At 32.9% G+C, this 14723-nt stretch overlaps 1 protein-coding gene and 1 pseudogene across 2 annotated transcripts; both read left to right on the top strand.

Moving 5' to 3' along the window:
- Positions 1 to 1522: 1522 nt before the first annotated feature.
- On the top strand, positions 1523 to 6717 carry LOC106763175 (annotated as a pseudogene).
- A 1295-nt stretch (positions 6718 to 8012) lies between these two features.
- LOC106763172 (putative disease resistance protein At3g14460) lies at positions 8013 to 11794 on the top strand. Of its 2 annotated transcripts, XM_022782160.1 has the most exons (2): positions 8285 to 8462; positions 8672 to 11794. In XM_022782160.1, exons 1-2 carry the CDS (start codon positions 8410 to 8412, stop codon positions 11628 to 11630), a joined length of 3012 nt encoding a protein of 1003 aa, XP_022637881.1. In that variant the 5' UTR covers positions 8285 to 8409; the 3' UTR covers positions 11631 to 11794. The 2 variants fall into 2 exon arrangements, with proteins under 2 accessions (XP_014502868.1, XP_022637881.1); XM_014647382.2 differs by having other exon boundaries at positions 8013 to 11794.
- Positions 11795 to 14723: the final 2929 nt, after the last annotated feature.

Below are 14723 nucleotides of genomic sequence, written 5' to 3'. Positions count from 1 at the left end.
CCCAACGAAGAAAGGAAGAACGCCTTCCTGAGTCGCGCCATCGCTGCTTCATCGGCTACGCTCTCATGGAACCCTTGCCGCACCATCGGTCCGTCACTGCCGCTGTGAGGTTGTTGCCTCTACTCAAGACGCAGATCATCCTCGCTCCTAACATTGGGTCGTCCGCAGTGGAGAGAAAAGCATACACTTAAGCTTCTAGTTTGAGTGAGGGAGAAAGAGAAAGGAAATAGTGTGTATGACCCTTTGAAATTGATATTTAGGGTTTGAACATCTTAGAAAATATAAAATAATTTGAAGGTGGAAGGATAAAATTGTAATTTCATTTTTTAAACGAGTAACGGGTACTCACGGATATGAATAATTTGATATTCGAACTCGACCCGTTAACAAACGAATATTGAAATATCCGCTACTTGTTATCTGGATATACCTATTATCCATAAATACTAAATATCCGTAATGGAATTTATCTATTAGGAGTTTTTATGTCATTCCTATGAACAAACATTAAAAAACAATTGTTAAAATCACGCAATGGGAAAAGTACTTAGAAAGTACAGTTTGTGAATGACAGCTCTGGAACACAACACTTATTGGTTGTTGACGACGAACCATCAAGGAAAAAACGATCACCAAAGAAAAACTAAAGGTCATCATTCAAAAAGTTAGCAGCTTATAACTATTATTTCCATTGCACTGTACCGAATCAAAGACGTTAGCTTCACTTCAAATTACACAGTTTCATTTATCCACTCACGGAAAATAAAATCAAGTGTGAAATCATGGCTGTTGTGATGATTTATTTTTATTATTTTCTTCTAAAGTGCTTACAGATAGTTATGTCTAAATAAATTCCATAGCTGCAGTTATTTGATAACAACAACTACTCGGGAGAAAATTGTCAAAATTCGGCAGGCTTTAGAAAAATACTTTTTTCTAGAAATTAACAAAAAATGAAGTTAAGATTTGCTTAATTATAGAATGTATTTAACTAGTTTATATTTGGTTGATGAAAATGGTCACACAACGCATCCAACTTTAATAAAAATAAGAAAAAAAAAACAGAAAAAAAAAGGTGAGACGTTGAAATTTTTCATCCCCTTTTTAATTTATTATTATTTTCCTACTGTTTCTCATTACACCCTTTATCACCACATATATCACTTTTTCTTCTTTCTTTCTTTTATTTTTCGAATCTGATCATCCCTTATCGTTACATATATCATTGGCTTGTTATTTTTCATTTAATTTGCAACCATTATCTCTATTATATATTATATCAATATTCTTTGTAATTATCAATTATTTTCTTTTTATTTATCCTTCTCTTCTTTCTACCCAATTCATCCGCGTAGACGTGGAGGATGGTACGTGATTCATTTTTACTACCTAATAATTGACAAGTGTGGGCAAATATAAGAAAATTTGCAAATTGACTGCATCATAACCACTTATTCGTTCAAGCTAGTTGAGTACAGTTTATCAATTTAGAAGACTCAAGTTGACGACGAACCATCATCAAGGAAAATATGTTCACCTCAAGGCCATCATTCAAAAAATAGCTTATTACTTTTATATCCATTGCACTGTACCCAATCAAAGACATAAGCTTCACTTGAAAATACTCACTTTCATTCATCTACTTCCTTTTCTATTCTTACCATGACATCAGAAATGCTTACCGGTGCATTTGTTTCTAGTTTCGTTGAGAGGACTATCGACTCTTTGGCTTCACGTTTTGCGAAAATATTACGTGCAAGAAAACACGATAAGAACCAACTAAGCGACTTGAAGATGAAGCTCCTAGCCATTGATGTTGTGGCGGATGATGCAGAACAAAAGCAGTTCACAGATCCACGTGTCAGAGATTGGCTTCTCAGGGCCAAAGATGTTGTTGTTGATGCAGAAGATATCTTGGATGAAATAGATTACGAAGTCTCTGAAAGCCAAGTGGAAGCTGAGTCTCGGAGCGTTGGTACGAAGGTATGGTGGAATTCCGTTAAATCTTCTTTTGTCGGTTTCTTTGAAAATGAAATTGGTTCAAGGATGGAAAAAGTCATTGAGAACCTAAAAGATCTTGAAAAGGAAAGCCATTATCTAAGTTTGCAAAAGGGTAGTGGTCTTGGAGTTGGATCAGGATCGGGTAGTAAATTAACGTATACATCTTTGCCAAATGAAAATGTTATCTATGGTAGAGATGATGACAAAGAATCTATCTTTAACTGGCTTACATCCGACACTGACATCAACCTATCTATACTTTCTATTGTGGGTATGGGTGGATTGGGTAAAACCTCACTTGCCCAACATGTATTCAATGACCCAAGGCTTGAAGGTAAATTTAATATCAAAGCTTGGGTAAGTGTCCCACAGGAATTTGATGTTCTCAATGTATCAAAAGCCATTCTTGAGGGTGTTTCAACATCAACTGGTGATAGTACAAATCTTGAGGGAGTTCACAAAAAATTGAAAGAAGAATTGATGGGGAAGAAATTTCTTCTAGTTTTGGATGACAATTGGAATGAAAACAAATCCAAATGGGAACAAGTACAGAAAGCTCTTGAGTTTGGGGCCCCTGGAAGTAGGGTTCTTGTCACTACACGAAGCGAGAAAATTGTTGTTACCATGCGATCAGAAAAGCACCTCCTACAAGTACTAAGAAAAGATTATTGTTGGGATTTGTTCGCAAAACATGCATTCCAAAGTGCTAATTCTCAACTAGATTCAGATTTCATGGAGATTGGTAAGAAGATAGTTGAGAAATGTAATGGGCTTCCTTTAGCCTTGAAAACAATGGGAAGTCTATTATATAATAAAGCATCCCTTCGCGAATGGGAAAGCATTATGAAAAGTGAGATGTGGAATTTTTCAGAAAATGAAAGTGACATACTCCCTGCTTTAAAACTGAGTTATCTCCACCTTCCTTCTCATCTAAAGAAATGTTTTGCTTCTTGTGCCTTATTTCCTAAGGGTTGTGTGCTTAACAAGGAGAGTTTAATTCAACTGTGGATGGCTGAAAATTTTCTAGAAAGCTCTTCAACGATAAAGAGTCCTAAAGAAGTTGGTGAACAGTATTTCGACGATCTATTATCATGATCTTTCTTTCAACAATCAAACAAGGAAGAGGAAAATGCTTTTATCATGCATGACCTTCTTATGGATTTGGCAAAATACCTTTGTCAAGACATTTGCATCAGGTTAGGAGTCGATGAACCACAAGGAATACACAAAAGAACTCGTCATTTTTCATTTGCAACCGATCTTATTCGAATTTTTGATGGGTTTGGAAATTTGATTGACTCTCGAAAGTTGCATACATTTGTCCAAACAGGATGGAAAAGGTATCCTCCTATGTCCTTTTGGCGGTGCAATACGTCGGTAGATGATCTGTTTTCAAAATTCAAGTACATACGCGTCTTATCACTGAATGGCTTTCTTAGGTTTACAGAGGTGCCTAAATCTATTGGAAATCTTAAACATCTTCGTTCATTAGATCTCTCTTATACTGAAATAGAAAAACTACCCAACTTTATAGGTTTACTCTACAAGTTGCAAACACTGAAGCTAAACTATTGTGAAAGATTAAAGGAGCTTCCCTCAGGTTTGCTTCAACTCGACAGACTGTGTTTCCTAGAACTGTTGAATACTAAAGTGAAAAATGTGCATATTTTGGGAAAGCTGAAGAATCTCCAAGTATTGATGAATTCGTTTTGTGTTGACATGCATAAGGAACTCAGTATTCAACAATTGGGACAAATCAATCTTCACGGAAGTTTATCCATTAGTGGGCTGCAAAATATTGAGGATCCCTCTCATGCATCAGAAGCATACCTGAAGAACAAACCACACCTTGTGGAGTTAGAGTTCAAGTGGAATTGGAGTGACAGCTCCTCTGTTGATTCAAGTGACAGTTCCTCTGATGATTCAACAAAAGATGAGGATGTAATAGAGAATTTACAACCCTCAAAACACTTAAAGAAGTTGTCAATAAGTAGTTATATGGGTGAAGAATTTCCAAATTGGTTATTTAATAATTCATTACCAAATCTGGTGTCTTTAGTGTTGGAGGAATGTGAACATTGCGATCGTTTACCTCCTCTTGGACTTTTGCCATCTCTTAAAGACTTGAGAATTGAAAAACTTCATGGGATAGTGAGTATTGATGCTGATTTTTATGGGAACAATTCTTCTTCCTTTAAATCCCTTGAGACATTGTATTTCTTAGATATGGAAAAATTGGAAAAATGGGAATGTAAAGTTGTGACAGGTGCTTTTCCACGTCTACAAAAGCTATCCATAAAGGGTTGTCCCAAGCTGAAAGGGCAGCTGCCAGAGCTACTTGTTCCTTTGGAAAAACTAATCATTACAGACTGCGAAAAACTTGAGGCTGTCGCTCCCAGGGCTCTAGATATAAAATTGGAAGAAAGTGCAAAGGTGTTGTTTGATTGGGCTACAGTGAAAAGCCTCCAATTGGCTGGATACATCATGGAAGCATCATTCTTGGATATGGTTCGGAAAAACGTACCTGACAATTCTATTCAACACTTGGAGATTAATGGATCCAGTTTTGGTCGTCCTCCAAATATTGGTGACTCTATCTCTCTGTGGACCTTTCCATTACATTTCTTCCCCACACTAAAAATCTTGCTCTCTTGTTCTTAAATAATTTACAGATGATTTCACAAAATCACGCACATAATCATCTGGAGAGTCTGCATATCGGTTACTGCCCTAAACTTGAATCATTGCCTGAAAACAGGGATATGCTTAAGAGTTTATACATTAGTGATTGTCCAAGACTCGAGCCTTTCACCGAGGGAGGTTTGCCATCAAATCTAAGAGAGATGACACTCAGTAATTGCTCTAGACTTGTTGGCTCACTAAAAGGAGCTTTCGGAGACAATCCGTCTTTGAAAACGTTACATATTGAAAATCTGGATGCCGAATGTTTTCCTGATGAAGGTTTGCTTCCACGGTCTCTTACTGAACTAGCCATCCGTAATTTTCTAAATCTACAAAAACTGGACTACAGGGTTCTCAATCAACTCTCATATCTTAAAAGTCTAATTCTTTCGAACTGCCCCAAGCTTCAACGCTTACCAGAGGAGGGTCTTCCTAAATCAATTTCAGATCTTTCTATAAATTTATGTTTTTCGTTGGAAAACCGTTGCAGGGAAGGAGGAGAAGACTGGGAAAAGGTTGCTCACATTCCGAGACTAAGGACCCCGTGGTCACTTTAAATTTTCTAAACGTCTCAACGACTTATCCAGAACTTTTTATGGTAAATTCTTTTATCTGTTCTTATATTTATCCCATCTATTCACTCACTCTCTGAATCCTAATACGGTACAAAAAAGTCTTATTTTCCCTCACCCTACACTGCAATATCAACACACATCCTCTTTTCGTCACACACCAGATTTCCCAACACATCTCTTTTCATAACACACAAGATTTCCAAATCCACAAAGAAATAATAGAATTTCAAAATTTGATTAAAAAGTTTATCAATTTTAAAATTCAGTTAAATACATCAATTTTTAAAATCTAATTAAATACTGAATTGCGAAATCTTATATATATATATATAATTTTAATTTCTAAAAATTAGTTTTAATTTATTTTTAATGGTTTATGATTTAAGGTTTAGAGTTTAGTTATTTATTGTGGTTTAGGGTGTATGTGTTCTTCTTTTGTGTATTTATTCTCTTTAATCGCTTTAAATTTAATTATTTGTTATATGTATTGGTTTTAATCTTTGTTTGAATATATTTGTTATCGAAATAAAAAGAACATGAGGTGTGTCTACTATTGGGAAGAAAACTTACAATATTTGCTTGTAAAAAGGATCGTGATGGTGAATCTAGAGAAGTTGCAACATTTGTTGGTCATGATATTCAGGATGACGTGATTGAGTATAGAATGAGGTTACTAAACAACACAACAAAGTTGTTCAAGAAGAAGATGTAGATAAAACAATTAGTTGGATATCTAACCTTTTTTATAGGTATACTATATCTTGCACTTTGATTTTCATTATTGAAATATATTTTTATTTTTTTTTAGGGTTGGATATATAGATACTTTCCTCGATAGGAAGAAAACAAATGTTGGCTAGTTATGATAATGGTAGACCTTAGGTTGCTACGTTGTGAGAGGGGGGTAGGTTTTCAGCCTACATGAGGTTGTGGCATAATTGGATGCTTTGTCATATAATCGGGTGATTTAAGCCCCATATGAATCATATCGGATTAGTCGTCCACATCTGTCGATCAGTATGCTCTCTAGCTTCACCAAAATGGGTGGGATTATACACCATCATCTGCTTGAACGTGTATTAGGACAATTTAGACATGAGCAACCTGTCCAACGATCGCCAAATTTTATTTTAGAGGTTGACTTAGCAACCATTGATAATTGTTGATTACACTTCGTTGAGCACGTGTTAGTAATGTCACAACGACATCTTCTTCATTTGTATCTGTTGAGGGATACCCCTCCAGTGGTTCAGAAGGGTATCCCATTTTAATGTTATTCGTGCTACTAAGGATGATCGACTAAGTCTTGTACCTTGACTTCGTTGACATCTCCTAGTAAACATTCCAGTTCGCAAGAGATCAGAGCCAAAGTCTGGTTTGTTGGTATGTAACATACAATGTTTATGTATTTATGTTATTAAAAACTATTAAATAATTTGTTTTTTGTTTTTATTGTCATTGTAGGCATGTTGTGATAATTTTACAAATAATGATTAATTGTCGTGATGTGAGTGATGGACAAAAAAAATTTCTCCATCTAAACTCAACTCTAATCCTAAGCAAATATCTATTTTCTTGAATTCGACAATTCAATCTTCAAAACGGAACCCACCACTCGAATCAACTAATATAACCAATAATTCATTCAAAATATTCTTACTAAGCTTTCATTCAATTGTAAAAAAAAAAAAACCATGAAAATGGTGTCTTCTCAATAAATGACCTATCCTCCTGAATCAATATTTCATTCAAAGTACCAACATACTTGACTTTGAAAGAATAATGAACACACAATAGCATAAAAAGAATTAGTTTTCACGTTACAACAAGGAAAAAGGCAAAAACCAAAACGATAAAAGACAAAATAAAAAAGAAAAGCGAAAATGCCAATAGAGAAAGGGAATACGACATATACCTTGCTAGCAGAAAGCAAAGAATTCCATTTTGCATAATACAATCAATGGAATGAAAACAAAAAAGGTAAGAACTTGAAGACAAAGGAAAGATTTTGGTTCGTTGGAGACAAAGGAGAAACAAAGCTGAAAGGTTAGAAAGAAAATGCTGAACAAAAATGGAAAGAATGAGAACTTTATTTCCATTCAAATAGTATTTTTGGAATCATTCAAATGAGAATCCTATCAGCTTTTTAAAAAAAAATATTTCAAACGGGCCAATAACATGCTAACATGTGACATTGACAAAAAAAGTTGTTAAAATTGAATTGATAACATATTGGAAATCCATGAAGAAGAAGCGTTAAAACATGGTTTGACAAAATTAGGTTAGGGGGAAATAATTTCAACACACATACCGGTTTCTTAAGATAACGCAGGAAGTTTTCGAGAATTTTTCGAACCGCAATTAAATCATGTTAAAATTATATTTTTTTAAGTGTAAAATAGCTCATTAAAACTCATTTTCGCCAGAATTTGCCACTATCTTCAGAACCATCTTTAAGCAATCACTTATACGATTCCTCATTATGATTATAATACAACTAACTGTCTCATACTTTAATATACTACTGTATTGCTGCATCAAGCTTTGTTAAAATCTAATTATATATGAGATGAGTTGAACTCATGATATTTTACTGCTAAATCAATTTCTTTTTGTTCTGTATAATATGGTTTTTTTAAATATACACGCAACCTTACATTATATGGGTTTATTTATTGATTAGTTAGCCACTGCAATTGACCATTATTATGGATTGACTAGCCATCAAGAAAAAATATATTATTTTCAGCAAACTTCAAAGGTATCATTAAAAAAAAAAAAAGAAGCTTATTACTGTGAATTAGATATCACTGCACTAAGTCAAAGACATAAGCTTCACATCCAATTAGTCAATTTCATTCATCCCCTCTCTTCCCTATTCTCATCATGGCAGCAGAAATGGTTACCGGTGTCCTTGTTTCTACTTTCCTCGAGAGGACTATCGACACTTTGGCTCCCCGTCTTGTCCACATATTTCCTCAAAGAAAGCACAAGAAGCAACTCAGCAACTTGAAGATGAAGCTCCTTGCCATTGATGTTGTGGCTCTTGATGCAGAACAAAAGCAGTTCACAGATCCACGCGTCAGAAATTGGCTTCTCAAGGCTAAAGATGTTGTGTTTGATGCAGAAGATATCTTGGATGAGATAGATTATGAACTCTCCAAAAGCCAGGCAGATGCTGAGTCTCAGAGTGCTACAAACAAGGTGCGGAATTCCCTCAATTCTTCTTTTTTCAGTTTCTTTGAAATAGAAATTGAATCCAGGATGGAACAAGTCATTGAGGACCTAGAAGATCTTGCAAACGAAAGCTATATTCTAGGTTTGGNAAAGGGTGGTGGTGTTGGGGTTGGATCAGGATCGGGTAGTAAATTAACATATACATCTTTGACCAATGAAAATGTTATCTATGGCAGAGATGATGACAAAGAATTTGTGTTTAACTGGCTCACATCGAACACTCACAACAACCTATCTATACTTTCTATTGTGGGCATGGGTGGGATGGGTAAGACCTCTCTTGCTCAACATGTATTCAATGACCCAAGGCTTGAAGATAAATTTGATACTAAAGTTTGGGTTAGTGTTCCACAGGAATTTGATGTTCTGAAATTATCAAGAGCAATTCTTGACACAATAACAGGTTCAACTGATCACAGTATACAACACGAAGTAATTCAGAAAAGACTGAAAGAAGAACTTATGGGGAAGAAATTTCTTCTCGTTTTAGATGATGTTTGGAACGAAAGACCATCTAAATGGGAAGATGTGCAGAAGCCCCTCATTTTCGGAGGCCAAGGCAGTAGGCTTCTTGTCACTACACGGAGTGAAAAGGTTGCTGTTACCATGCGATCAGAAAAGCATCTCCTGAAGGTATTAAAAGAAGATTATTGTTGGGACTTGTTCGCAAAACATGCATTCGAAAATGCTAATCCGCAACTAGACCCAGACTTCGTAGAGACGGGTAAGAAGATAGTTGAAAAATGTAATGGACTTCCTTTAGCCTTAAAAACTATGGGAGTTCTATTGCACAATAAATCATCCCTTTGGGAATGGGAAAGTATTATGAAAAGTGAGATATGGCATCTTTCAGAAAATGAAAGTGATATACTCCCTGCTTTAAAACTGAGCTATTTCCACCTTCCTTCTCATTTGAAGAAATGCTTTGCTTTTTGTGCTTTATTTCCAAGAGGTTATCGGTTTGACAAGGAGTATTTAATTCAATTGTGGATGGCTCAAAATTTTCTAGAAAACCCTCTACAGAAAAAGAGTCCTAAAGAAGTTGGTGATGAATATTTCAATGATCTATTATCTTGGTCCTTCTTTCAACAGTCAAGCAACGAAGAGAAAAAGCGTTTTATCATGCATGACCTTCTAAATGATTTGGCAAAATACGTATGTGAGGACATATGCATCAGGTTAGGAGTTGATGAACCAAAAGGTATAGCCAAAACAACTCGTCATTGTTCATTTTCAACCTCTAAATTATGTTTTGATGGGTTTGGGAGTTCCATTGACACTCAAAAGTTGCATACATTTACGCCAAGAGATTGGGGTTGGGATTGGAATTGCAAGATGTCGATAGTTGACTTGTTCTCCAAATTTAAGTTCATACGTGTCTTATCTTTGTCTCATTATCGTAACCTTAAGGAGGTGCCTAAATCTGTAGGAAATCTTAAGTATCTTCGTTCATTAGATCTCTCTTATACTGATATAGAAAAACTACCTGACTCAATAAGTTTACTTTACAAGTTGCAAATATTACAGCTGAACTATTGTCAAAGATTAAAGGAGCTTCCCTTATATTTACATCAACTCGACAATTTGCGTTGCCTTGAATTTATAAAAACAGCAGTGAAAAATGTACCAGCTCATTTGGGAAAGTTGAAGAATCTCCAAGTATCGATGAGTTCCTTTTACATTGAGAAAGGTAAGGAATTCAGTATTAAGCATTTGCGAGAACTCAGTCTTCATGGAAGTCTAACACTTGATGATCTGCAGAATATTGAGAATCCCTCTTATGCATTAGAAGTAGATTTGAAGAACAAATCACACCTTGTGGATCTACGGTTAAAATGGAATTTCATTGGCAGCTCCTCTGTTTATTCAGCAAAAGTCGAAGACGTAATTGAGAATCTACAACCTTCAAAATACTTGAAGAAGTTGTTAATAAAAAACTATATTGGTAAACAATTTCCAAATTGGTTACTCCATAATTCATTACCGAATCTGGTGTCCTTAGTGTTGGAGAAATGTGAATCTTGCCAACGTTTGCCTCCTCTTGGACTTTTGCCATTTCTGAAGAAGTTGGAGATTTCAGGGTTTGATGAGATAGTGAGTATTGATGCTGATTTTCATGGGAACGACTCTTGTTCATTTAAATCCCTTCAAACATTGTATTTCTCTAATATGAGGCAATGGGAAAAGTGGGACTGCCAAGCTGTGACAGGTGCTTTTCCACATCTACAACTTTTTTCCATAGAAAATTGTCCGAAGCTGAAAGGATACCTGCCAAAGTTCGTTGCTTTAAAAACTCTAAGTGTGATTCACTGCGAACAACTTGAAGCTTTGATTGTCAGCGCGGTAGAATTACGTCTAGAAGACTGTGAAAAGCTGGATGGGCACGGCATGGCAGCATCATTGGTGGCAATTGTTGGACATATGCTATTCGACACTTCTCTTGAAAACTTGTCCATTTGTTCAGCTCTGGAGTCAATAAGTGATGACTATGTTTCTCTAAGAATCTTTCCACTGGATTTCTTCCCAACACTCAGGAGCCTTAAACTCGGTAGCTTTCCTAATCTACAGATGATTTCACAGGATCACGTTCACAATCATCTCCAGTATCTGGAAATCAAAGAGTGCCCTAAATTTGAATCATTGCCTGCAAACATGCATATGCTGCTCCCATCTCTCACAAGGCTATGGATAGAAGACTGTCCAAGACTTGCATCGTTCCCTGAAGGAAGTTTGCCATCAAATCTAAAGTACATAACACTCTATAATTGCTTTAGACTAGTTGGCTTACTGAAGGGAGCTTTGGGAGACAGTTCTTCATTAGAAAGGTTGGGGATATCAACACCAGATGCAGAATGTTTTCCTGATGAAGGTTTGCTTCCACTCTCTCTTTCCTTTCTAATAATATCTGATTGTCGAAATTTAAAAAAACTGAATTACAAGGGTCTCTTAGAACTCTCATCTCTTAAAAGACTGAATCTTTGGAAATGTCCCAACCTCCAATCCTTACCAGAGGAGGGTCTTCCCAAATCAATTTCATTTCTTGAAATACGCGAGTGTCCTTTGCTGGAACAGCGTTGCAATAAACGAGGCAAAGACAGGGGAAAGATTGCTCACATTCGAAAAGTATTTATATAACTTGGATACTTTAATGGTGTATGAAACTACTTTTCCTGTTTAACACTATAACTATTAAGCCTCTATCTCTTTATTGATGATTAAGTTTAGAATAAGTTCTGGTATAGCAAATGTATTTACTATAAATTTAAAGTCTGCCTATCACTTTTATTTTATGCTCTCAATTAAATGCAATAATAGTAAAGCTTAAATAAATTTTAAGTTTTTAATATTATTTTTGTGGATGAATTAAATAATAGATTATTAAAATAAATTTATCTCCTTGAAAAATATATTTGTTTGTATGTTTTCTTTAATATTACATTGTGTCGTGTTGTGAAATATTTTTATTTGTCTCTTAACATGTCTTTACCTTTTTTTTTTTTTATCATAACACGTCTTTATATTTTTTTTTTTGTTCTATATGACATATATTGCGAAAGATGTTGGGAAACATGTTTATTCTAGACTTAAACACTCAAAATAAAACTGATCTAGATAACACAAGAAATACAAATAAAAATATTTAATTTATTAAATGTCTATTTTGAAAAAAATAGTTGTTTAAAGTAAAACTCAATCTTATATCAAAGACTAAAATTTATTTAAATGTAAATTTAATAATCAATTTTCTTTTATTTAAGAATGTTGATATACTGCTATTCAATATTTGAAATTGTACTTAATATTTACTTATATGTACTAATGATTATATTAATTTTTAATTAAGGGACTAAACATGATTAGTAATGATGACATTTATTTTTTAATTAAAAGATTATCTTTGATTAATAATGATTATTTTAATTTATAATTAAAAGACAGAATTTGATTACGGAAAATAATTTTATGGTATGGGTAATGCATTTTTTTTAGTATTAACTTTTAAATTCAAAGTGTAATTTAATCTGAATAGTTAAAATTTAATTTAATTTCATGGGATTAGTTAATATTGTTAAAGTATTCAAGAAAATATATTTGTGAAGATTGTAATTACAAGTTTTAACAACTAAAAATAATCACAAATAAAAATTTTGACTATTAAAAAAATAGTTAGAATAACACACGTCAAAAAGAAAAACAGAATTTAATCACCAGTACTATTGTTAGAAAAACCAAAAAAATACTAGTAATTAAAAACCGCTACAAAATTCACTTTTATTTTTTTTTTATATTTTATCATATTTTGATAATTATAAACTGTAACAAAATATATCATATTTTATTATTATTTAAAATTTTGAAATTGCTAAAAATTGTTTAATATCTTTTCTATAAAAATTTAAATTTTCAAAGAGTATTTATTAATTATTTTTTATAAATTTTATTACCAATGTTTTAATTATTAGTTTTATTTAACATTATTTTAAAAGATAATAATAATTGTATTAACAATTTTACCATACTCAAAAAATTAATAATCAAATTATATTATATATTAATTTAAAAGATTAATAATTTAATATATCATTATATAATTATTCACATGGTAATATCTTTAACCACCTAAAAATCTTTTTAATGTAAGTGTATTGTATCACTCTCTAGTTAATATTAGATCGGAATTATCTAATGTAATTAAGTATGTCACGAGAACAAGCAAATTACAATAGAATGATTATGACTCATAGACCGAATAATCATCTTACATAGTAATTATAGTTGATTAACTTATGACAAAATATGATCATTATTAATTAAGTTATGATTAGGTTGTCGTTAATCCAAAACTATAAATGCATTTTTACTAATTAAGTCATGACAGAGTATCTTATATAAATAATCTCCATATTTGATCGAATGAACATTTAAGACAAACAATAACAAAAACGAACATTCAGTTCTACAACACACACGTCACATAGTAAATAATTGATCTTGACTCCATAACCAAAACAATTAAAAAAAATATCTACTTTTCATCCTCATTTGAAGAAATTGCACAATCACATATATCATGTGGTTTAACAAAATAATATCAAATCAATCTACTAGGTCTAAAAATTTGTAGATAAATGTGCTTTAAGTTTTATCATCTCTTATGTTGTGTTCGTTTGCATAGATAGTATTGTTCAAGCATATTTGTGAAGATGGAATTATGAAATATACTATGTTCGCTTTCATTGATTTGGAAGGATTGAAGAGTGATGATTTGGGGAATCATTGAAAATTCCAATCTTCTCGTTTTGTGTAGATTTGCAACAATTTGCAATGAAATTTCTATTTTACCCTTATACAATAATTACAAAGAAGAGAGAACGGAATACATTGCCTTCCATGCATAAAACTGTATTCGCTTCCAAGTATAAAATCTAATAAAATTGTTATAGATAAAAAAAATTCAAGATCAACTTCAATTTAGCGTTTCTTAATATAACGTCAACGTTTAATTCGACGTGATAAGCAAAAAACTATGATTTCAGAAAAAAGAAAGACTGAATAGAGAGGTCAAGTTAAGGTGTAAGGAGTCCATTGTGTAAGAAAAATAGAAAGAAAAAAGATTGGAGAATATCTTTTGGACGGAAATTTGGATCAACAAAAGAGATAATGTGAGTGATAAGAAGAGATAAATTTTTTAAAAAAACAAGTAAGATGTGGAAAGGAGAAACTACTATTTGGTAGTTAGGAAATTAATACTAAAATATAAAATACATTCTTAAGAAAAAAGAAAGATGATTTTTTCTTCACTAAGTTTTTCGTCTTTTCCCCAAAACAATAATTTAAAAAAGAAATCTTCTTTTAAGTAATATAAGAAAAAATTATCTATACACGTAGACTTCTTTAAAATATATAAACTTTATAGGTTATTCAGTTAAAATAAATTCAAGAAACTAGCTTTTGAAATAGCTTGTTACTTAAAGTTATTTTCTAATATTCAAATCTAGAATTAATTTTGAAATTAAATTTCGAAAGAAATGCTTCGTGGGAGTTCACTGGTAAACAGAATTAAAATTGTGGTTCTCAGTAATTTAAAATATTACAGTAAATAAAGGCAAGAGAATTCTAACGTGAAAAAAATAAAGTAAAGATATTATTAAATATAAAAAATTTGCTGAAGCCACAAAGAGGTAAATAAAAATGTAAAGCTCATGACAGTAATTTTTAACACATCTT

This window comes from Vigna radiata, chromosome 6 (assembly GCF_000741045.1).
Source record: "Vigna radiata var. radiata cultivar VC1973A chromosome 6, Vradiata_ver6, whole genome shotgun sequence".
Taxonomy (NCBI): Eukaryota; Viridiplantae; Streptophyta; class Magnoliopsida; order Fabales; family Fabaceae; genus Vigna; species Vigna radiata.
Note: the sequence above shows the minus strand (reverse complement) of the source record. Positions and strands in the feature narration are given on the sequence as shown.